Below are 24,522 nucleotides of genomic sequence, written 5' to 3'. Positions count from 1 at the left end.
GACTTTATCTTCTTTTAAAAAATTATTTATTTTTGCGCTCCAGATTTTATTCCCCTCCTGGTCCACCTTCCGCCTGTTCCACATCCCACACCACCTTCCTGCCTCCCCTCACCCCTGTGTCCACGAGGATGTCCCTACCCCACCCACTGAGACTTTATTTTCTATGTGCATTTGTTCCTCTCTTATTGCTCTTTCTCTTTGTGTATTTTCATTTTATTAATTTCGAAGTATTTCTATCTGACTATGATGTTTTAGACCCATTCTCTTTCTGTTTTTAGCATTTAATCAAAAATTCAAACAGTTATACTCGATCAGAAGTTCATCTGTGTTCAGAATTCTTCTGGTTTCGTGTGGATTCTGCATTCCCCTGTGATTTGCTCCACCTCAGCCCTTCAGCTCACAGAGAAGATGTGCTTCCACCATATCCTTGTGCCTGTAGCTGGAGTCTGCCAGGTCTCCCATTTGCATCATTAGCTGGGATATGTGTTTCACCAGATGCTTGACGCTTGCCTGGAGACATGCCCCTGCTGGTTACACCCCCTGAAAGAGCTTCTGTGGGAGCAGCATGAGCTGCCTGGCTTTTGCCAACCTCAAATGTCACTTGGTTCCTGGTTCTCTGCTCCTTCCCACAATACTGGGGAGATTTTTCCCCTTAGGCTGTAGCATGAGCTATGCCTAAAGGAGACAAGCATATGGCCTCTCAAAGTCTCAGCTCTTTTCTCCCTCCATCAGCTGGCAGTCTCCCCTTGGGAGAAACCCTTGATGCTGAGTACTATATTATTTTACAGGGGTTGGGGATTTAGCTCAGTGGTAGAGTGCTTGCCTAGCAAGCACAAGGCCCTGGGTTCGGTCCCCAGCTCTGAAAAAAAAAAAAGAAAAAAAATGGAAAACACTGTAGAAAGGGGCATTGGGAGCCATATAATTTTGTTTTAATGACAGCATAATCATTGCTGTCCAGCAATAATAGTAGTTGTTGTAAATATTCTCTTTAAGAAAGATCAGAATAAATCAGACTTAGAGAAGAAAAAAGACTAAAATATTAAATCCTAGTTATATTATTTAATATCAGCCTTTCCTCTCCTCCCAGCATTCCCTTCAGCAGATCCTCACCCTATTCCTCTCTCTCTTTCTCCTTTGAGAAGGGGAGTCCCCCTCTATGTATCATACCACTCCCTTCCTCCAGCACACCAAGTCATTGCAGGACTAGATGCTTCCTCTCCCTCTGAGCCCAGATAAGGTGGCTCTGTTAGGGGAACAGGCAGGAATGTAATAGATTTAGGACAGCCCCAACTCCTGTTGTTGGGGTACCCAAATAAAGATAAGTGACCCATCTGCTACATATGGGCAGGGGACTAGGTCCAGCCCATGTTAGGGCTCTTTGATTGGTGGTTCAGTCTCGGGGAGCCCTTAAGAGTCCTGGTTAGGTAACTCTGCCAGTCTACTTGTAGAGTCCTTGTCCTCTTCCAGTTGCTCTATCCTTCCCCCAACTCTTCTATATGATTCTCTGAGCTCAATCTAATGTTTGGGTGTGAGTCTCTGTATCTGTCTCCATTAGCTGCAGGGTGGAACCTCTTAGAAGATAGTTACACTAGAATCCTGTCTACCAGCATAAAAGAATATCATTAATAGTGTCATGGATTGGTTCTTGCCCATGCAATGATCTCAATTGGGGCAGTCATTGAGTGGCCATCCCCTTCATCTCTGCTCTATCTTTGTCCCTGCACTTCTTGTAGGCAGGACACATTTTGGATCAAAGATTTTGTGGGTGAGTTGCTTTCCTTTTACCTCCACTGGGAGTCCTGCTTGGCTACAGGAAGTAGCCATTTCAGGATCTATATTCTCCCACTTCTAGGAGTCTCAGCTGGCATCGCCTCCATAGACCCTCTGGGCTCTCTCCCCATCCCAGGTCTCTGGCACACCCTAGAAACTGCCTTTCCCTGCACCCCTCCCCTGCTAATCTCCCATCTCTCTCTCCTGCTTTCCTTACATTTGATCTCTGCCCCCTACCCCAATCCTCTCCCCATCCAAACTTCAACCCAGTTCCCTTTTTCTATTGACCTGCGATATCTATTTTCTTTCCCCTTCTGCAAAGATTCAACAATCCTCTCTTGGATGGATTTGGTTTTAACAAGGGGGGTTGTTATCTGGTTTCTTTGGGTCTGTGGATTTTAGCAAGGTTATCCTGTACTTGATGGATAATATCTACTTATAAGTGAGTATATACCATGCATGTCCTTTTGAGTTTGGGTTACCTCATTCAGATGATACTTTCTAGTTCCATATATTTGCCTGAGAAAATCATGGTGTCCTTATGAACACTCCTCCACTTCTAGTGGGAGTGCACATGTGTGGAAATTAATTTGGGAGTTGGGAATATTTCTATTTCTAGATCCAACTATACCACTCCTGGGCATATATCCAAAATACGTGTCACCATCCCATAATTATGTTCATAGTAGGTTTATTCGTAGTAGCCAGAAACTGGAAACAAACTCAGTATCTTTCAACTGAAGAATGGATTAAAAAAAGTGTGGCGTATTTACACAATGGAATACTGCCTCACTCAGTCTTAAAATGCTATGTCTAGGCTGTAGTGCCAAGCTCAAGAGAACCTGTAGTGGCTCTCCCATAGCTGTGGTCTTTGGGCTGTTTTCTCCACAGGCTGCAGCTCCACAAAGCTTCACCTTTGTGTCTCCACCAAGCAGTGGCTGCTCACAGGCCCCCTCACTATTATCTGGCAGTCTGCCACTGGCCTTATTGCATAACAGGGGCTCTAAAGAAGCTGCCTGTTTCCAGGAAAGTGCTTGTTAACACCTTCTACCTGAGACCTCTCTAATACCTGAATCTTTCTAAGTTTGGATTCTGTGCCTACTTTTGTGTTGGACTTGGATGGATGCCAAACATAAAATTATAAGACTCCCTCTACTACCCTCAAATATAATACAGATACATGGTATATTTATTAAAAAGCTTCTTGAATTATAGCTGGGCAGAGTTCATATTTACTCTAACCTGACTGTGCTGCCTACTGCCCAGACACATGCTCCATTACCTGCCATTTTAGTCTAGCCCGGCTCCATCCATGTCCTAATGGTGGCTCTCTTGCAACTCTCTCACAGGGAATTGCTCATGGCAAATCTCCTCTCTCCCTGGATCAAAGGTTCTCCCTCTTCCTCCCCTGCCTAGATATTGACCAGCTCTTTAGTAACCAGTCAGAGGTTTTGGAAACATTTTTTAAACAAAGTTGAGACAGGAGATGCTTGACAATGCCAATATGCAACCAGATCTCTAGGTATCTGAATACACAGTGCACAAAACTATCCCCCAACAAAGAAAATTCTTAAAAATTGTGATAAGGATAAAGTGTAGCTTTTCACAACAGAGAGCTATTAGAGAGGCTGGGGCTTGGGAAGGATTCACTTTTCTTTAAGGGACTGATTACTGGGAGTTTGACCATGCTTTAGTGACTATATGGATAACACAAAATGAACTTTTTTTTTTTTCGGAGCTGGGGACCGAACCCAGGGCCTTGCGCTGAGCTAAATCCCCAACCAAAATGAACTTTTTTAAAAATATTTTTTGGGGGGGACACAAGAGTAGGGTAGACCTGGACCTGGGAGTAGTAGGAAGTAAGAATGATCAGGGTGCATTATGTAAAATTTCCAAATAATCAGTAAAATATTACTGATAAACAATTATAGGTATTGATGTAAGAGAAGAAAACATTCAGCCAACAAATGGTATAGTCATGTCTACAACCAGCTTGACCTTTAAATAGTCAGAGCTACAGATGCTCAAATCATTTGCTACTGAGCTTCAACTCCTGAAGGTAGGGTGCCTTGGAAAAGGGAGGGAATAGGCATGCGTTATTGGAGAGGCACAGAAAGCATCAGGTCATCCTACCTGGAAGAGTTTTAGTACTTCAGTCTTGAAACTTCAAATCACTTTAACCTTTCCTTTGTTGTTTTGAGATAGGGCCTTGCTCTCTAGCCCAGGCTGGCCCTCTAACTCTTGATCTTCCTTCTTCAGCCTCCCGTGTGCCAGGATTTACAGCTGTTCACTTCCACACCCAGCTATTTCTTGTGACTTATCTCCTTTGTTCCTGTCAGAATGTTTCTTATTATGTGATTCACAGTAGGACTTAGTATTATGATTATTTCATGGAATAGGAATTAAAATACAGAGAAGAAATGACATTTGCCCAAATTTACATAGAAGATTAAGGGAAGGCAGGAATTAGGGAAGCATATGTATGTGGTACTAGAATGATGGTTGGCTGCAAATACAAAATCTTCTCTAGTGAATTAGAGCCTAGGCAATTTTCTTTAGATTACTTTAAAAAAGAAGATAAGCAGTTTATCACTTGAAGGCTGATCATATTTGACTTTGCTACTATACTTGTCCAGAATGCTGTAGGTACCTCTTAATGCTTGGTTCTCCTTAGCAGAGAGGATCTTATTCTCTTTAAAATTAATTCTAGAAGCATCCTAGGGAATGACTTTCTTGCCTTCTTTCTCTTCCACAGCCTTTTGAAAAACTCAAACAGAACCACTGATTTCAAGTTATTGTCTAGAAAAGGAAGTTTAAAATCTGCTATATCCCTTTTATAAGTACATGATATTTCATCTTAGAAACTTTGAAGCAATTCACAGAATAGGACAGAAGAATTAAAATCTTGATGTACCAGGTATAGTAAAGCTGGTGTACTGGCAAAACTTAAGAGGTGGAGACGGGAGGTCAAGAAGTCAAGGTCGGGGTTGGGGATTTAGCCCAGTGGTAGGGCGCTTGCCTAGGAAGCACAAGGCCCTGGGTTCGGTCCCCAGCTCCAAAAAAAAAAAAAAAAAAAAAAAGAACAAAAAAGAAGTCAAGGTCATTCTCAGCTACAGGGCAATGGAGCTCAGCCTGGGCTATAAGAAACAATGCCACAAAACAACAAAAAGTCCTAAACCAAACCCCAAATCTTGGGTTTAAAGAACTAGGCATTTTGTAGAAGGAGGATGAAAAATTTGCTGGATATGGTGGTGACCTCTCCTGCAAAGACATGTTAAACCTGGATGTTGGGAATAAGTGTCCTGCTTGTGATATTATGTTTTGATATTAATGTTGCATAGAGTGAAAGGAGAGACCATTTCAAGAGGTTATAACTTGGCATAGTAACAGTAATTATTACAAAATGATGTCTACTCATACAATAACCAATAACCGAAACTAGTTATACGCGCTAAATTATGGTAAGTGTTCTCTATGTGATATCTCTTAATACTTACAGTGACACTGAGATAACATTACACACTGAGTAAGAAAAAGAAAACAATAAACAACCAACGAGCAGTAGAGGCAGGTATATTTGATTTTAGAAATGGGATGTATTTCCCCAAAGGAAAGCAGGCTGTCCTCTCCACATTCTCTCAAACATCCTAATGTCCCTCCCTTCTATTTCCTGTGTATCTCTTTATCAGTCCTCCTCACTTCCTCTTACTCTATGGTTTTTACCTATCTATGTTCATGAAGGACTCTAGGGGCTTTTTCCAGCTTTACACCCACCCGCTTCTGGTCAAGGGTAGGCCTAGTTCCATTCTTCACCCAAAGTTCTCGAGAGGAGCAGAAACATTCTTGGGAAACCACTGAATGTACTGACTGACAGTCACCTGACCCTCTGGTCCCAGGCAGAGTACGAGTGCATGTCATCATCTGCCCATGCTTGCTAGCCAATAGAGTCAAAGGTCAATATGCTTAGCCAATAAGTTTAAACTGTCACCTTGTGGATGTAACCTGTACCCCTAAAAAGTATAAAAACTGCTTGTTATAGCATTTGGGGTCACCTTCTAGTGTCTTGCCACAATGGGCTGATTGATGGTCAACCCTGACACACCGGAAAATAAACCTCTTCAGTTTGCATAAAAAAAAAAAAAGAAAAAAGAAATGGGATGTATTTACTATACTTCTGAGATGATGCTAAAATGTAAGTGAGCTGAAGCCCATATGTGCATAATGGATAAACAAGATCAATCTGCCTTTAACAAACAGCTATAGAAGTCTGTAAGGAAAATGGGGCAGAGGCAGTCATGTGCACACATTCAGCAGGGAGGGCAAAGATGTTGGGCTAGCTGCTAGATGACAGTGAGGTTGTTTGGGTAGCAAACCAGCTGCAACACCTCCCCCGACACACCCACATCCACACCTGTGCACACAGGGCTTTACACTTCTGCTCATTTGATTATTTCCCAGCTGTTCTTTCTTAACATTTAGGAAGTCTTTCACCGAGTGAAGCAGAGAAGGGACTGGATTCACTTCTAGGTCTGTGCTTTGAAGGGGAGCTTATTTTCCTGAGAGGAGGACAGTGAATCTGTAGCAGCCATCACAGAACTTCAGGTCCTGTGATATTCAGAAACACAAATCGGAATCTTTTGTCTGAGTAGTAATTATAGAAACAAGTTTCTTGACTTGATAAGTTGTTGGTGAATGAATGGTATTATCACTTATGTGCACTGGAGGATTTTCAGATGCTAAGCATCCCGTTCTATCTAATCTAATCTAATCTAATCTAATCTAATCTAATCTAATCTAATCTAATTTTAATCTATCTATCTATCTACCTATCATCTATGTATCAATCTATCTACCTATCATCTACTTATTTTAAAATTGTTTACATTTATCTATTAATGGGGGTGGCAGTTGACTATGTGAAATATGAACATTAAGGTCAGTGAACTTGAAGATGGAAGGCATCTATTCTCTCCTTCTATGTAGGCTCTGAGATCGAAGTCACCTGTACCTGCTAAGCTATCTTGCCAGATCGCTCTTTCTTATTTATTTATTTATTTATTTATTTATTTATTTATTTATTTATTTAAAGGAAGGGTCTTATGTAATTCAATCTGGCCCTGAACTAGGTATCTAGCTAAGGTTGATCTTGAATTTCTGACCATCCTGCCTCTACCTCTGAAGTCCTGGGTTTACAAGCAGTGCCACCAGGCCCAGTTTATAAGGAACTGGCGATTGAACAGTGGGCCTCAGTGATGCCCTCTTCCAACTGGACTATACACCCAGACTCTCTGACCTCACTTTAGTTTTTTTTCTTTAATCTTTCTTTACAGTCCTGCTGCTACTCACCTCCTACTCCATGCCACCACCACCCCTACCTCTCCCCATCCCATATTTCATCCCTGTCTCTGAGAGGATGTCCCCACTCCACTCACCTCCATCACACCAAACCTCCCTGGAGCCTCAAGTTTCTCAAGGGTTAGGTGTGTCTTCTCTCACTGAAGCCAGACCAGGCAGTCCTCTGCTGTACATGTGTCAGGGGCCTCATATCAGCTGGTATATGCTGCCCAGTCGGTGGCTCAGTGTCTGAGAGATCTCAGGGATCTAGGCAAGTTGACACTGCTGGCCTTGTTATTGGGTTGCCCTCCTCCTTATCTTCTTCCAGCTTTTCCTTAATTCAACCACAGGGATCTCTGGCTTCTGTCCATTGGTTGGGTATAAGTATCTGCACCTGTCTCTTTCAGCTGCTTGTTGGGCCTCTCAGAGGCAGTCAGGCCAGGCTACCATCCGGAAGCACACCATAGCATCAGTTACAGTGTCAGGCCCTGGAGCCTTGTTGCTTTCTAAGGTCAACTGTCCTGAGGCATCACATTGCAAATTAGGTCTCCTCTCTTCTGCCTTACATCAAAGGTCTTCTTCAGACATTTGAAAGGCTGAGAACGTGCTTTGGATCAAAAGATTAATGTTCAAACAGGCTTTTTGTGGGTTTCCAAGTTCATTTCCAGCCCCAAATCTCTGCAAGGTGGATAGGGAGAAAGTCCAAACAATCCTATCTCAATTCCCCACCTGGAGCTGGATCCCAATCTGGACCTATCACTGAACCTCTTCTCCTTCAGGTTCTTTTCCATTTATGTCCCTTGGTTCTCCTAGACAGGAACAAATCTGGGTCAGAGATTTTGACTGTGAGATGGCAACCTCATCCCTCCCCTTGATGCCTGTCCTTCTACTGGGGATGGACTCTACAAGTTCCATCTCTCCGCTATAGGGCATTTCATTTAAGGTCCTTTGAGCGCTGAGAGTCTGTCACCTCCCAGGTCTCTGGTACATTCTATAGGGTTCCTCCACCTCCTACTTTCTGAGGTTGCCTGTTTCCATTTTTCCTGCTGCCCCTCAGGGCTTCAGTCCTGTTTTGCCTTTCCCCCTCCCTGTCTCTCCTTCCCTCTTCCCCTCCTCCCATGATTGCTTTCTTCTCCCTCCCAAGAGGGATCAAGGCATCTTCACCTGGGCCCTTTGGCTTGTTAACCTTCTTGAGTTCTGTGGATTGCATCATGAGTAGTCTGTACTTTTTGGGCTAATATCCACTTATTATTGAATACATACCATGCATGTCCTTTTGTGTCTGAGTTACCTCACTCAGGGTTTTTTCTAGTCCCATCCATTTACCTGCAAAACTCAGGACGTCCTTTCCTTAATAGCTGAGTAGTACTCCATTGTGTAAATGGAACACATTTTCTGTATCCATTCTTCCTTTGTGAGGCATCTGGACTGCTTCCAGCTTCTGACTATTACAAATAAGGCTGCTAAGAACATAGTGGAGCACGTGCCCTTGTGGCATGGTGGGGCACCTTTTGGGTATATGCCAAAGAGTGCTGACCCCACTTTAGTAACAATTTTTATTTTAAGGCTGTGCCTATGGCTCAGTGGTGTAATATTTTCCTAGGAATGAGGCTCTGGTTTCTATTTCCAAGAACACACGCATACATACACAAATAAAATAGAATCCTATTGTGGTTACCAGTAGGGATTCTTGCTAGAACAGCCACTTGCAACCACTTCCATTGATGAGATTTACATTCTCATTGACTCTCATTGATTCTCTGAACTGAGCATGAAGGATGATGGATTCAGAATGAAAACTTCAGTGTGTTGAGCTAAGTCTACCCCAGGAATCTGATTCTTTTTTTTTTTTATTAACTTGAGTATTTCTTATATACATTTCAAGTGTTATTCCCTTTCCCGGTATCCGGGCAAACATCCCCCTCCCCCCTCCCCTTCCTTATGGGTGTTCCCCTCCCCACCCTCCCCCCATTGCCGCCCTCCCCCCAACAGTCTAGTTCACTGGGGGTTCAGTCTTAGCAGGACCCAGGGCTTCCCCTTCCACTGGTGCTCTTACTAGGATATTCATTGCTACCTATGAGGTCAGAGTCCAGGGTCAATCCATGTATAGTCTTTAGGTAGTGGCTTAGTCCCTGGAAGCTCTGGTTGCTTGGCATTGTTGTACATATGGGGTCTCGAGCCCCTTCAAGCTCTTCCAGTTCTTTCTCTGATTCCTTCAATGGGGGTCCTATTCTCAGTTCAGTGGTTTGCTGCTGGCATTCGCCTCTGTATTTGCTGTATTCTGGCTGTGTCTCTCAGGAGCGATCTACATCCGGCTCCTGTCGGTCTGCACTTCTTTGCTTCATCCATCTTGTCTAATTGGGTGGCTGTATATTTTTGGGCCACATGTGGGGCAGACTCTGAATGGGTGTTCCTTCAGTCTCTGTTTTAATCTTTGCCTCTCTCTTCCCTGCCAAGGGTATTCTTGTTCCCCTTTTAAAGAAGGAGTGAAACATTCACATTTTGATCATCCCAGGAATCTGATTCTTTTCTTTTAAGTTCTTTCTGCTACTAGACAGAGATAATACATTAACTTTATTCTGTGCACTTGGCCATCTCCCAGACTGGGCCAGAGAGTGCCCTTAACAAGCACCAGGAAGAACTCATTAAATTCAAGACTCCACCCTGATTATATGTCATGAGAGCAATTTTGAAAACTCCTTGAAATAGGCAAAAAATTATATCTGATCCTATTTCAAAGATTTTTTGACACAGGGTCTCACTGTATAGACCAGGGCAGCATTGAATACACCAAGCTCCTCCTGCCTCTGCCTCCCATATTGTTGGGATTATAGGAATGTGTTTAAATGTATTTTCAAAGATTACTAATTAAGCTGGATGTGGAGTACACACATTAAATCTTGGTACTTAGGAGGCAGAGGCAGGTATATTTCTGGGAGTCTGTGGCCAGTGTGTTCTACATAATGAGCTCCAGGCCAGCCAGGGCTTCATAGTAAGATCCTGTCTCGATGATATAAAATTTTAAAAAAATTACTAATTCATTTAAAAGTCAGTTTTGGTCTAATTTGTTAAACATTTAGAACTAATGAACTTACCTCCCTCCATTCTTAGCAATTTATTTATCAGCATTTCAGTTTTCCTATTATCATAAAATCACTGTTTTTTATGTTTGATTGGCTTTTTCATTGTGATTTCTTTTTCCTATGGGAAAATGTCTCATCTTTGAAGTTTATGAAGTAATAATCACCAATCTCATATAACCTATAACATGAACATATGCTTCTCAGAAAGACATTTCTTTTTTCCAATTAAAATCTATTCTGTTATCAATGAAATGATGATGTAAATTATTTTTAATTCATTTATTTATATGAGTACACTGTCGCTGTCTTCAGACACACCAGAAGAGGGCATCAGATCCTATTACAGATGGTTGTAAGCCACCATGTAGTTGCTGGGAATTGAACTCAGGACCTCTGGAAGAGCAGCCAGTGTTCTTAACCGCTGAGCCATCTCACCAGCCATGATGTAAATTATTTTTGATCAAATAAGTAATCCACTGACTGAACTGTAGTAGTTCTCAATCCCTGCTGCTGGTCAGCATCTCCTGGGAAGCTCTTCCACTTTTACAAGATGCTGTGTGGAGTCATAATATAGGACTCTTTACCATCCTGTTCTCTGGGAATGGTGGGGAATGAAGAGCAGGGAAATATTTTTCACAAAGCTCCCAGGAGTGCGATGTTGCTGGCAGTTGTGAGGACCACTGACCTGCTGGAGCCCTGGAGCCTAAACAGGTCAACCATGGAAGCTCTCACTACTACTCCCATTCCTCTTACTCATAATCTCCCAAATACCCTTGGAGCAATACCTGGGCACAATTTCTCACATGCTCACACCAGGTTGTTCCTGGGGACACCCACTCTGGTCTTCCCTCCACTATTTTGTGCTCTGCTCTCATTGCTTTAGTCTGTGTCCACTAAGCCTTTCAGTTGTAAACCTTCCATGTTGTCCAATTGCCTTCTATGCTGATACCGACCCCCCTCCTCCTTCAGCCTCTGTAATACCTGTTCCTCATTCTCCTGCTTCCTTGTGTGCTTTTTCTTAAGGTCTTTGTATACTTATTCTTTGGGTGTAGTTTGCTTCTGTTGTCTCCTAAATCTTATGACACTTGCATCATGCAACAAATCCCTTTCTTCTTCCTCTCCTCTTTTCATTTTTTCTCTATCCTTCCTGTCCACTTCCAAACCTTTGAGTGTCATCTAATAGCTCCTAGGGCTGGAAGAATGACTCAACGTTAAGACCACTCTCTGTTCTTCCAGAGGGCCTGGATTCTTCAATTCCTGGCACACACATCGTGGCTCATAATCATCTGTAACTCCAGTTTCAAAGGATCCATTCCCTCTTCAGGGCTCAGTTGTCATTAGGCACACAAGTGGTGTCCAAACATACCTGCAGGCAAAAGACATATATACATAAAATTAAAAACAAAGCAAGACAAGCACAACAAAACAAAACAAAACCAACACCTGCTGATTCATCTTCAGCCCAGATGTCTACTGGACACTTCAAATAGACATGTCAAATACTACTAATAGACCTGCATCATTCATGTCTTTGGTTATCCTTCTCCTTTGTCCTTCTTACAGATCCTGTGTGCTGGAAGTTCAATCTCTCTAACATCTCCAGTCTTTATTTTTATTGTTCGTATTGTAATTGTTGACCCCATTGGGAAACAACTGGTTCCTCATGTTCATGCTTACCTCTGACTTACTATTCAATGACTACCAAAGTAACAATAATTTTTCCTTTAAATTGGAAGGAAACTCATAGTTACAGGGAAGAGAAAAAGACGAGAACCTGCTTCTACCTGTGTTTGACCCTTCTGTCCCTGACTCATTTCCTGATGCTCTGTTTTTTCTTCACTGCTCATAGGAGAGAGAGGCAGGTTTCCTAATTCTTGGAGGAGAAAGAAAAGGTCAACAAGGTCAGATGCTGTTGTGCCTCTAGGTGCTTCAGGAACCACCCACCAAACCTGAGGTCAAACTGCCAACCTGTTATCCCAGAGCCAAGTCAGTGCTGATTCCACGTCTCTCATACTGTAGAGAGCTCACAGCCACCACTGATCCACACTGAGGAGGGGACACACTCTGCCTTGACTCTCAACTCTACAGAAGGAGGTAATAAGTTCCTCCTGGGGAATACACTTTTAGTCCGGCCAGATATCTATTGTTTACATCGGATTGTGTTCTGTGTACAAAGTTCTTAGTGGACCACACCCTGCATGTTCAGTACATTACTGTACTGAAGTAAAGACAGTTGAGTGGACTTCCTGATTGTGGGTCTGGACAGAAAGAAAGGGGCGGGGAGGAGAAGGAAAAGAAGAGGAGGATATTGTATGCCCTCTATGAGCACATGCATGGTCTTCTAGTCTCTCTTCACCTTAGTTTGAGCCTTTCTATCAAAAGTATAGAACAGATAAGAGTGGCCAGAAAGGAAAATTTCTCCTTGCTTATGGAAGGAACTGTAAGGAGGTTATGTTTGTGTGTGTGTTGTTTTTTTTTTTGATACAAGGTCTTATTATGCAGCCCTGGCTCTTCTGAAGCACATTATATAGACCAAGCTGACCTGGACTCAAACTCATACAGATCCATCTGCCCTCTATCCTCTGACCTCTGCTTTCTAAGATCAAAAGCATATGCCATCACAACCAGCGTAAGGAGCTTTTTAAAGACCCAGAAGCACCTACTTAATAGGTAATGGTCAATGGGATGAACCAAAGATGGGAACCAAGCCTTGAAGACTCAGTGTAGTGGAAATAGGGTGAACAAGGAAGGCATCTGGAAGAAAGCTTCAACAGCACCACAGGTCCGACGGGGAAAGGAAGACACAGCTGGATCTGAGGTTGCTGTTCAGGGTGGACAACTTTGTGTGCTTTTGTATCTTCCCTCTTTGGGGAGCTCTTACTGTAGATGAGGGAAACTGAGGAATTTGGGAAACCTTTAGTGAGTAACCCCAGAAAGAGTGATGAGTAAGAAAAGAATTCAGAAACATTATTTCTGAGCTTTTAAGGTTTCAAAGTAGTAGATGGTGGGTCATGGAATTGTGGACATTAAAAAATAGAATGAAAATCTGACAAGAATAAATGCTTTGAGTATGTAAAATGCCTCACAGGAAACCAGATGTAAACATCATTGTCACTCTTTTCTTGTGAGCTCTGATGGTGTTAGTTGTGTCTGTGGATTGTCAGTCTTTGGGAGCTCTGATGCTGTTGGTGATGTATGTGGTCTGTCAGTCTTTGTGAACTCCTATGATGTTGGCCATGTTTGAGTTTACCTTGATACTTTGCAGATTATCTGCTGTAAAAGCACCTTGTTGCTTTCTAAGGTCAACTGTCCTGAGGCATCACATTGCAAATTAGGTCTCCTCTCTTCTGTCTTACATCAAAGGTCTTCTTCAGACATTTGAAAGGCTGAGAACGTGCTTTGGATCAAAAGATTAATGTTCAAACAGGCTTTTTGTGGGTTTCCAAGTTCATTTCCAGCCCCAAATCTCTGCAAGGTGGATAGGGAGAAAGTCCAAACAATCCTATCTCAATTCCAGAGAAGAGTAGGGGGCAAGGAGCCCCCTCACCTAAGTACTTCCCCACACCAGCGGATATCATAGCTACTTAACTTGAGGGTCTGTATGAGTCTGCCTCTCTCAGTCTCCTCTGCTGGTGTCTTTTTGTCTGTCTCTCACAGGTTTGTTCCAAGAGAAAGGTTGAGCCTGAGATTGACAGAAGTGCCTTGAGATCTAAAGTCCTCAGTTACTGCTCTGTCCTTGGCTAGCTGGCACATTGAAGGGTTACTGTTCCTGAGAACTAAGTATTTACACTCAAAAAGCAGATGATAGAGATAGAATTGAATGTGTGTGTGTGTGTGTGTGTGTGTGTGTGTGTGTGTGTGTGTACATGATGCACACATACATGCAGTAGTTTAAGAGATATTGGGCTTATAAATAAGAGATTTAGGACCGGATATGAAACTTCGCTCTGCCATTTATTCATGGGGCTAATTAAAGACTCCATCACTCATGAGATAATGCCTTGGCATCTACCTTTCTCTTTTGGCATGGAAACGACATGCACAATGACTGGCATGCTGTGTTTGTTTGGTATCTAAGATCTGAAATCAGGAAGGGTAGCTTGTTTTTCAGGATGTTGGACATAAATTATACTGCATTCTTCTGGATCTGAGCAGTTCTCACTTTTACTGCTATGTCAATGTGCTCACGCTGTCAAGGGAGCTTTCTTGTCAGGCAGCTTGGAAGGAAAAAGGAGAGAAGAGGAGGGGGTAAAGGAAAGTAGATCCTCACAGCCTGAAGTCTCTCCTCCACAAAAGTTTCCCTCTTATTTAAAGCAATCAAGTTTTCTGCTCCATGTACCACACACACTAATAATTCCCTTGACCCGTTGTATTTACCTGGGAGGTGGGTCACTTGAATCTCTGAAAACTACCTTGCTGACAGAGCCACAAGGGCTGTTATGCACATGCTCAGACTGGGAATGAAGCTGCAAACAGATAGACTCACTCCTCAGTTCAACAGTTTCAGATGTAGTTCCAGGGAAGTTTCTGCAGCACACAAAGAGCCTTTGTTTTTTAAGAACAAGTTTGATTTTGAAGTCCTGTATGTGGCTGTGCCTTGGGAAAAAGTTTCTTCTGGAAACTTGTGGGTCAATTGGTGATTGTGTCTGGGGAATGACATTGTGTTAATTGAATAGAAAAGTCAGGAACAACGGCTGTGTTGTTGTAGCCAATAGACCTACCTCTAATGTATTGACATAGGTGCAGAAATGCCCTGTGGATCATGAATGTGTTGTGAATCCTTGTACCAGTTGAGAGCTATCGATATTTAGTTAAATTCTAGTCATCACTAACTTCGGTCATCTCCAGAATTTCGTCTTGCAGCTAATTAGGGCCTCCACTCAACTCCCCTTCTCCTTCTCTCTATACTGTGTCTTCTTTGTCACCGTGTGATTGATTCTCAACTCAAATGGGGAAAGTAAATCTTCTATAGGAAAGTAAAGACACTGAAGTAGCCGAGAGGAGAGAAATCACAGAATACCAAGCCACTGATGAGGTAATGCTATTGTGTCAGGTGGAATACTGCCTGGAGAGATTTAGCAGGTACAGATGCATGCAAACTGTAGGCAAGCTATATCCAAACATATTTTGCAACTGTCAAATGAGGGTCAGAATAAAGACCTTCACGAGTGCAAGAGCTCCGTGATTCCAGTGCTTGTGTTTTCTTATTCGTGACCCAAACTGTGGGTTAATGTTTTGCATTCTTAAGTATTCTGCAGTCTACATAAGAGGAGCTGTAGCCATGCTATAATTTTTTAACAAGATAGGAAAATATTAATATAGTATTGTCAATAGGGATTTAATATATTTTTAATTTTAATTATATTATTTATCCATGAATGTTCTTTTTAGGCACCTAAGTGACCTACTCCCCCTGTAGATAGATGCCACATAGGATCTATGGAGTTATTAATGGTTATGGGCTATTGGACTCAGAATTCAAATATTTACATATATTATGCCAAGTTATTGGTATTATGAATTAATTTAACATACTTATCATATTAATGAGTATAAATGTTGGCTATAGGAGTCTTCTGGATAAGCCAGATTTTAACTTGCAAAGAACTATCCCAGAAATTGGGGTATTGAGACATGCCTTTCTCAGATTGATACAGAGCAATAGACAAAGCCATTTGCTAATAGATTATGAATTTTAAGAGGAACATGGCCTAGGAAGTTTTCTTGCTGTTATAAGCCAATGTGAACATCTTCTGATATATAAGCTTAGAGGGGGAGAGGGGTCTGAGGGCAAGGTTTCCTGCATATTTTTGCCTCTGTGGGTATACCTGGTAAGTATGCCTGGCTTTGTTTGTTTTAAAAATCCTCAACTCCTTGACTGTATGCCACAAGTCTTTTGGCAAACTGTAACTACTAGAAAGGGATTATCATATGATTCTCTTTCTTTTCTTCTTTTTCTTATTACCTGTAATTACTATGTACACACACACACACACACACACACACACACACACACACACACAAACTGACTTTGTTTGTTCTGTGGAAATCAGGGGACAACCTTTGGAAATTTTCACTTCCGCCCTGTCAGTCCTGGGGATTGACCTCAGGTTGTCAGGCTAGCACAGCAAGCACCTTTAGGCTCAGTTCATCTCCCAGCCCATATGAGTATCTCAGAAGCAGCTTCACAGCTTCAGAGAGTGGGTTGCCTCCTCATTCTAGGGTCCAGGTCCTTTGATTGGCCAGGTATTAATGATCCTAGGTTCTTTAAACTACCGGGGGCAAGAGGCTGTGCTGAGAATCTGGCTCAGGAAAAATACACGAAGGCCTGACGTTGTCTGAAGTGGATGTTCTGTATGTGCAAGCATGAGGAAAGAAGACTGGGTTTGGGTCACTGAGGGAAGGTGCGTTTGACTATGGCCAGTTCAGCGTGGGGTCTGTGAGCACAGACTTCAGGTTACTTCCTTTGGTATGTGCTAGTGGGTGTGTCCTTTGATTTCTGGGCGGAGCTCACAGTCTGAGCTGGCTGCTGGCTGACCTTTTTTTCTACTTGTACTGTGTAGAGAGACTGTGTTTCTAGCACCTACTCACCAGAGAGCCAAACTTGTTCAACTGGCTGCTTGCTCCCTGAACAAAAATAATTACTTACATCTGATAACGTCCCCAAAAGGAAGTAAGAGGAAATGAAAACATAAATGCTTGGGCCCTGAGACATTTTCAAACAGGCTATGAGCAACCCAGCTGAGCTCAGATGTAATTTCTGGGCCTTCATCTTTGCTCCACCTGCCCGGTGCTATTTCTGCTGATGTCACCAGGACTTTTCCTGCCCCATGGTTCCCAGAGAGTAGAAGCCTTCTGAATTGCTTTTCTCTTTGCTGTTTTGGTTCACTGCCTACATGAGGTAGACTTCTCTACTCAATGTCTTTATAGATTGTGTGCTGCGAGCAAACTTAAGACGAAACTTTTTTCTCTATTCCTCTCTCTCTCTCTCTCTCTCTCTCTCTCTCTCTCTCTCTCTCTCTCTCTTCCTTTCCCACCCCCATTGCTCCTTTTGGTTTTTTGAGAAAGGGTCTATCTATGTAGTCCTGAATGTCCTGGAACTCACTATGTAGACCAGGGTGGCTTCAAACTCACAAAGTTCCTCCTGCCTCCGCCTCTCTGCCTCTCTGCCTCTCTGCCTCTCTGCCTCTCTGCCTCTCTGCCTCTCTGCCTCTCTGCCTCTCTGCCTCTCTGCCTCTCTGCCTCTCTGCCTCTCTGCCTCTCTGCCTCTCTGCCTCTCTGCCTCTCTCTCCTGAGTGCTGAGATTACCTGGCCGATTCTTTCTCCTGTGTGCATTTTTTCACCGTCTTTCCACTCCTGATTAGCCGGCCCCACACCTGTCTCCCTTCTGCCTTGTTTAACTGTGATCCACAGTGTCTGCTCATGAGCAGGGAAAAGTGAAAAGGTGTGAGGTTGGAGCTGGCAGATGTCTTTGCTAATGTTTTTTTGTTGTTGCTGTCATCTTTTTTGTTTGTGTTTTTTGTTTTGTTTTGGCTGGGAGCCTGTGCTTCAGTAAGTAGCACTTTAATCGGCAGCATCAGTACTAAAACTCCATGTGTAACCATGATGATCTGTTACTTAGGGTGGGTAACTAACAGTTAAGAAATTCCCTGTGTTTGGTTTCAGACTAGTCAGAAGTAAAGCAGTAGGCTGCCCTGACTCCAGAGACATCCTTCTCTCAACACGGGTACAGTGTAAGTTGCTAGACACATGGAAGAGTGGAAACTGTTGCTTCTGTTCAGAAAGAAGCAGGGTTGGAGGTGTCATTTAGAAGATGTGTGGGTTGTACAGAGTTGTGGAAGGCAGTTAGATGAAGAACCTGTTCAGTCACAGCAGCTGTGCTATGAAGGTCCACTAGGTCCTGTGAAGCACTAGGTCTGCATGGTGGGGCTCTCCCAAGTCAGCTATGGAGGGAGAAGGGGCTCCTGAGCCCTACCACGTTCTGCTCATCTATTGTTACCTAACAGATTTTTGTTTGAGGAGGAGGCAAAGCATGCAGGTGTGTACCCCACTGGTGGTTTAGGTGGCCCTAGTTAAACCCTGTGGGGTATGAAAAGAAGCAAAAAAAAAAAAAAAAACCAACAAACTAATACATAAAGGAAGGAGTGTTGTATGCAGGAAAGAGGCAGGAGGAAAATGTGTGTGTGTGTTGGTGGAGAGAACCAGAATGCATCATATACTTGTATGAAGCTTCCAAAGAACAAGGCATATTAATAATAAGAATCTGCAACAGTAAACAAGAAGCTAATCACCGTAATTTATTCAAAAATTTGGTAACTGGAGCAGGAAACATTTATATGCCATAATATTTTACATTAGTTTGGAGGACATCATCTGGTGTCAGGCCTCTCGTTTCCAGACTCTGTTGTTTTTCCTGCAATGTGCAGCAGGCTGGCAGGCATGGGAGCTTTAGAGGCACTCCTTTCTCTGCCTCTCATCTAGGAGAGCTGGAATACACAAATTCCAGGGATCCAAACTCCAGTTCTCTGGCAGTCACAGCTAGCACTTTACATATTGAATCACATCCCCAGCCCTATGTTTGTTTGAAACACATTTTCATATAGATGTATTTCCTTTTTATTTAAAGGAGAAATAAAAGGTGGCTCTTTCTATAGTGACACTTTCTATAGTCTAGGACCTGGCTAGAATGTGTGATTGTTGAACTACATCTGATAGGAATAGAGGAAGTCCATATAAGCTTTCAGAGCTGAAGGACAAAATAGCTTTTATTAAATGATGTTTACTCAATTCTTTAGAGGGTGCAGGTATGTCATGATAGGCAAGCAAAAGCATAAATCATTTCTTGACCTTTGCCATATACTTATTTACTCAGACAATAGTTCGGATAAAGGTGGAATGAAATGTTACATGTACAAAAATGTGACATGTAGCTGAAAGCTTTTTAACAAGCTTCCAGATTGTAGGGGAGGGTAGATATCTTATCAGAGGTCAGAATGGTGCTGTGGGGCCCTACTTCAGCATGCTCACAGAAGTCTAGCCTTTACCATACTTTCAGTAACAATGAAAAAAGGACTAAGTCTAGAAAGTTGCATAAGAGAGAAAGTAAAATGTATCAGAGGGAAAATGAACATTGTTCAGACTGAATTTTAGGCAAAAGAGCAGAGAGGAGTAGGTGGCTCAGAAAAGACATTGTGTGCTCAGTATCTAGAAAGTCATAGTATATTTAAATTTTTTACCTGTGCTTTTTGTTTTTTTAGAATAACACACGAAGTCCTTGAAAATATTGCACTGCTGTGGCTGTACTCCCTGCAGCCTCTGTGGGCCCAACAGAGGAGTCTAGCCCTGTGGCTATGGGAGAGAAGGGTCGCCTGAGCCGGCTGCTGTTGGAATGCAGTCTCAGTGACAAGCTGTGTGGTAAATGCAGACACCCCATCCACCTGTAATATAGTGATGCCAGAACAATGGAGACTGAGTTCTGGATGGTTCTAGAGGAGGAGGGCTGTTTCCTTTCTAGTGGAAAGGAAAAGGGACTAGAAGGCATCATTTTTACAGAGTGAGGGATACATGCCAATCAGAGATAAACAAAAAATAATCCTTGAGGGTCTAAACCACAGGTTTAGTTTCTGGTTAAGGTTGACCTCTGTGGGACTCCATTAAAGGGAATGAAGGGAAACCAGGAGCACCGAGGCATGCTGGGTAGGGGAAACTGTGTCAGGTTTCTTCTATTCCTGTTTATGGCCTACACAGTTGTTCAAGAGAAGCAGTATGAAGTAATCATTGTTCCGGCTCTCCTGGTTGGCAGCTTCCTCATCCTTCTTGCAATCATCCTGTGGCTTTTTATCAGAGGACAGAGATCCCAAAGGCAGCACCCTGGACCCCGAGGTAAGGCTCAAAGTCTAGGGCTAGCCCTGGTCTCATGGAAGATTGATTTTAAGAAAATGATAATCCAGGTTTTCAGGGGCTGGGGATTTAGCTCAGTGGTAGAGCGCTTACCTAGGAAGCACAAGGCCCTGGGTTCGGTCCCCAGCTCCGAAAAAAAAAAAAAAGAACCAAAAAAAAAAAAAGATAAGCCAGGTTTTCAATAGCCGGAACCCATAATCAGATCTTACAAATTATAAACCCAAGCTGCTCACTATCTCACACCTAATGATTTTCTCTATAACTGATCCTAACTCTGTAGTGACCTAGTTCTCCTTTGACAGCCCAAAATAATTCATGAAGGTCTTTCTTGGTCTTTCAGCTCATATAGTTTAAAACTCTCCATTAGCTCATTGTGTTCCACAGAAGAGAAAATAGTAAGGTCCTTCCCATTGTCTGTGATCCGGCCTTTCTCGCTCTGTCACCCACATCTATCCAGTCATTCTTCTTGGCTCCATCTGCACTGCCTTCCTTACTGCGTCTTAAACATCCTAAGTACATCCTTGGCGCCTCATACATCTTGTTCCATGTGCTACAGTGTCATCATGGTTTGCTCTGTAATTGCTTCTAGACCCTTATTAAATGGTATCCTATCTGAAAGGCCTATTCATTGGCCTCCATAGATAAAATAGTATCTCCTTTTGCTATTTCCCCTCCTAACACACTGCCTTATTCATTCTTAATGTCATATGCCCAATGATTGAAAACTAATCTTCAGATCTGAACTCAGTCTATCCTCAACTCAGACAATGCATATGTATGTGGTGATATTTACTGAACAGATTGATTAACAAGTTATTAGAAATCTCAGAAGGAAACTTTTTTTAGCCAATTGTAACAGTAGCTGTGGGTGAAAGATAGTCTCATAAGACGTTTTGATAAAGGTTCATGGAATATAAAATGGTCCACATTTGAGGGCAGCCTGAAGAGAGAACAACTTATGGCTGTATATCTATTTATATTCTGCCTTTAATTCTGGAAGTCATATGACTGACATAAAGCCTATCCCTGCTGGTAGTAACTGCCATGTTTTGGTACCTGTGGTGTGGATTTCCTTTTAGAACTCTACCGTCTGGGTGCTATACTCATGGAGAACACAGAAAGTAATCCAGAGGATTATAGAAAAGAAACACAACCACTCTCAAGGGCTTCATCTTTAGTTTTCTACAAGGAGTGAAATTATTATGACCATTTTAGAAGCTCAGTGTTGTTACTCATTCACTGATAGGCATCAGATGTTCTTGTGTTAGTCATAGAGAAAATTTCCTGGCCAGTTTATTCAGTCTGCTTTTCTGGTGTCCCCAAAGCAGGGGGCAGTTGATAGACATTATCTCTTTATTCTAGGCACTACCTCTGTACCTGCATCTAGGGGCCGAAGCCAGGAAGCAGTGGGACATGGAGAAAAGGTGTTCGTGCCTCTTAAGGAGACTTCAGTGGAGAGCTTTCTACGAGCAGTCACACCTTCCCTGGCTAAGCTACAGGTGCCCAGGGAACAACTCCTGGAGGTCCTGGAACAGATCCACAGTGGTAGTTGTGGAACCCTCTACCATGCAAAAATGACCACCATGGAGCACCCTAATCCAAAAAGTGTTGTCCTCAAGGCTCTAGAAGGTAAAGTAGGGAATCTATTTTTCTCCCCCTGTCACTTCTTTGATGTTAATATTAACTGAGACTGGAAACATTAAGATGCCTGTTAGCACTTATGCTTATAATTATGTATAAGGGAAGCTTGATATAGGGTGGTTCTTCCTGGGTCTTTAGATCTGTGGCTCACTTTTGCCTACTGAAGCCCAAAAACTAGACATTTCCATAGTAGATGCTACTTGGCCTAGGATTATAAGATTATTTCCTAATTTTCCCTTACTATTTTATTTTTATTATTAAATAAATATATTTATTATCACATAAAATATCCTTTTAAAATTAATTAATTACTATTGTGTGTGTATACATGGCCTATATGTGTGAGTGCAGGTGTGTGCTGTACAGGTATGAGGTTAGAGATGAACTTTCAGGTGTTGATTCTTTTTCCATTGTGACTAAAAAGCTATGAGGCTTGCATGTTACCTGTCACCTGCTCTCATGGTCTTTTTGCACTTATACCCTTTCTTGATATTGTGTCTCTTTCCCTCCCTTTCTTTTTTCTCTCTCAACTGGCATTGGGCACATAAAACATAAAAAAGGAAGGGCTAAACATAATCAAGAAATGTCTATCAAAACTCCCAGATGGTGATGTTGTAATAAGAACATAGTATTTTTACTCAAGGAGGTGATAACTGTCCAGTTCTAAGACCCTGGCTCTGTTATCCCTGTTAAAGGACGGTGACTGAGCATCACGCTGTTCTAGATGGTCCCCTCTCATGTCCCCTTTGTGACTGCACTTCTTCCACTGTTGAATGGCACCGTCTGCCTGTGCCCTTTATTCCTTGCCTCCTGTTATCAGGTGTACTTGATGGCTCTTCTGTTTTTCACAGGCTCAGTTGGACTCCAGGAGGTCCAGGATTTTATAGGGCGAATCCAATTCTATCAGTACCTGGGGAAACATAAGAACCTGGTACAGCTGGAAGGCTGCTGTACAGAAAGGCTGCCACTCTACATGATGCTGGAGGATGTGGTCCCAGGGGATCTGCTCAACTTTCTTTGGACCTGTCGCAGGGTGAGTAAGAGAGATGCTACACTAGTAAGGAAAAGCTTTGATTCGTGTTTCACACATCGATTGACACCACAAATGTCAAAATATGCAGCCGTGATGAGGGTGAACCAATATATCACTTTTAAATGGTACTACAGCAATGTAAGTGCGAAACAGTTATCACAGAGCTGGAGGCTGTGGATGTGCCTCACTCAGTTGGGAGAATGCTGGTCTAGCGTGAAGCCTGAGTCTGGTCCCCAGCACAGGATAAAACTATGAGTGGTGACATATACCCGCAATTCCAGCACTGTGGAGGATCCTGAGTTCAAGGTCATTCTCAGCGTACATCCATTTTGAAGCTAGCCTCAGCTCCACGAGACCCAGGCTAGAAAATAAAAACTCCGTATCAGTTCTGTGCACCATAGGCTCTGAGTCACATGTGACTCTTAAATACCTGACTAGTGGGAAGAGAAACAGAAGATGAACGTATTGTTTTGTGCGATTTTGCACACTGAGTTGAAAGAGACCTATGTGGCTGGTCACTATATTGTTAGGCAGTTTACGTTTAAAGACTCGTTCTTGCATCCACCACCTAACTTTGTGACTTTGGCAAGTTTTGTTTTTGTTTTTTTGCTATTATTTGAGACAGGGTTCTTCTATGAAGCCTTGGCTGTCCTGGAAGTAACTATGTAAACGAGATCAGCATTGAACTCACAGATATCTGACTCTCTGCCTCCCAAATGCTGGGATTAAAAACATGTGCCATCATGCCTGGCCTGGAAAATGACTTCTGATCCCAAATTTTATAAATATATTATAATAAAATGTCAGAGACATTCGATATGTAAAAGGTAACAGCAATTGGTACTTAATAAGCAATGAAGATGGCAGCTGTTAGTATGATAATTATATAACGTTATGCTATTCTCAGTAATAATGGTTATTATTCTATTCTTACTAAGTATATTTTCCACTATGTAAGAGCACCCTACTGTGGCAGGGGTGACAAGGAAAGGAGTCAGCTATACAAGTTTGTGTGTCAAAATCTTAAAAAAAAAAAAAAGAGATCAGAAATTTCTAGATTCTCATAGACTTCCTTTTTTAAAAAAAAAATTTAATAAGGGAAAATGTATCAGTTGGTTATCCAATACCAAATGCTCAGCTCTTGAAAACATACACATCCAAGTCACATACAGATCGAACGGGTTGAATTTATATAGTTATGAATATGCACGCATACACGTAACATTAATTAGAGAGAAGAGGTGAGAGCAAGGGGGGAAATAGATTTGGAAAGGTTAGAGGGAGGTAAGGGAAGGGACCAGTGATATAATTACATGATAATCTCAAAAGCAAAAGGTTATTAGAACAACAAAATACTGATAATAATATCCTCAGTTTTCTTCATTCTTCCCTGAAGATCTGAAGAAACCAGTACCCCTGGTTTCTCCCTTGCTTGGGGGCCAGCTCAAGCTTAACTGGATCCTAAGATAGGCGGATCCTCACACAACTGGAGGTGGGTGAAAAGGTGCCTGCTGACTGAAGTCTTTGCCCTGTGCTGTAAATAAGGGAGTGCACACCCCGCCCGCCAGTTTAAACTTTCTGAGAGATTATCCATCTGCCACTAGTTCTGTGCTCTCGCCAACAAGCAACTTCCCACTCTTCAGAGCCGCCATCTTCTCTATTTCAGATCATTTGCGGATGCTTTTCTTACCAAACATGGCTTCTCTTCCTGGAGCTTATGTCCTTCGTCCCACCTTCCCCTACCTTTGAGGTGGCTCTCTT

At 42.5% G+C, this 24,522-nt stretch overlaps 1 protein-coding gene across 3 annotated transcripts in view; it reads left to right on the top strand.

Annotated features, from left to right (window-relative positions):
- Positions 1–24,522, top strand: part of Styk1 (serine/threonine/tyrosine kinase 1) — a 50,281-nt gene that overhangs the window by 17,485 nt on the left and 8,274 nt on the right. The window contains exons 2-7 of one of the 3 annotated variants that reach the window (XM_063286577.1): positions 12,037–12,281; positions 17,853–17,920; positions 19,445–19,601; positions 19,935–20,069; positions 21,450–21,716; positions 22,580–22,761. In XM_063286577.1, coding sequence (XP_063142647.1) covers positions 19,538–19,601; positions 19,935–20,069; positions 21,450–21,716; positions 22,580–22,761 — 648 coding nt within the window. In that variant the 5' untranslated portion in view covers positions 12,037–12,281; positions 17,853–17,920; positions 19,445–19,537. Of the gene's footprint in view, positions 1–12,036; positions 12,282–15,697; positions 17,089–17,852; positions 17,921–19,444; positions 19,602–19,934; positions 20,070–21,449; positions 21,717–22,579; positions 22,762–24,522 lie in introns of those variants that run through there. The other 2 variants (XM_063286576.1, NM_001427710.1) reach the window with 2 other exon arrangements.

The sequence above is a fragment of the Rattus norvegicus genome, chromosome 4 (assembly GCF_036323735.1).
Source record: "Rattus norvegicus strain BN/NHsdMcwi chromosome 4, GRCr8, whole genome shotgun sequence".
Classification (NCBI taxonomy): Eukaryota; Metazoa; Chordata; class Mammalia; order Rodentia; family Muridae; genus Rattus; species Rattus norvegicus.
The sequence above is the reverse complement of the archived record's forward strand: the minus strand, read 5'-3'. Positions and strand labels throughout refer to the sequence as shown.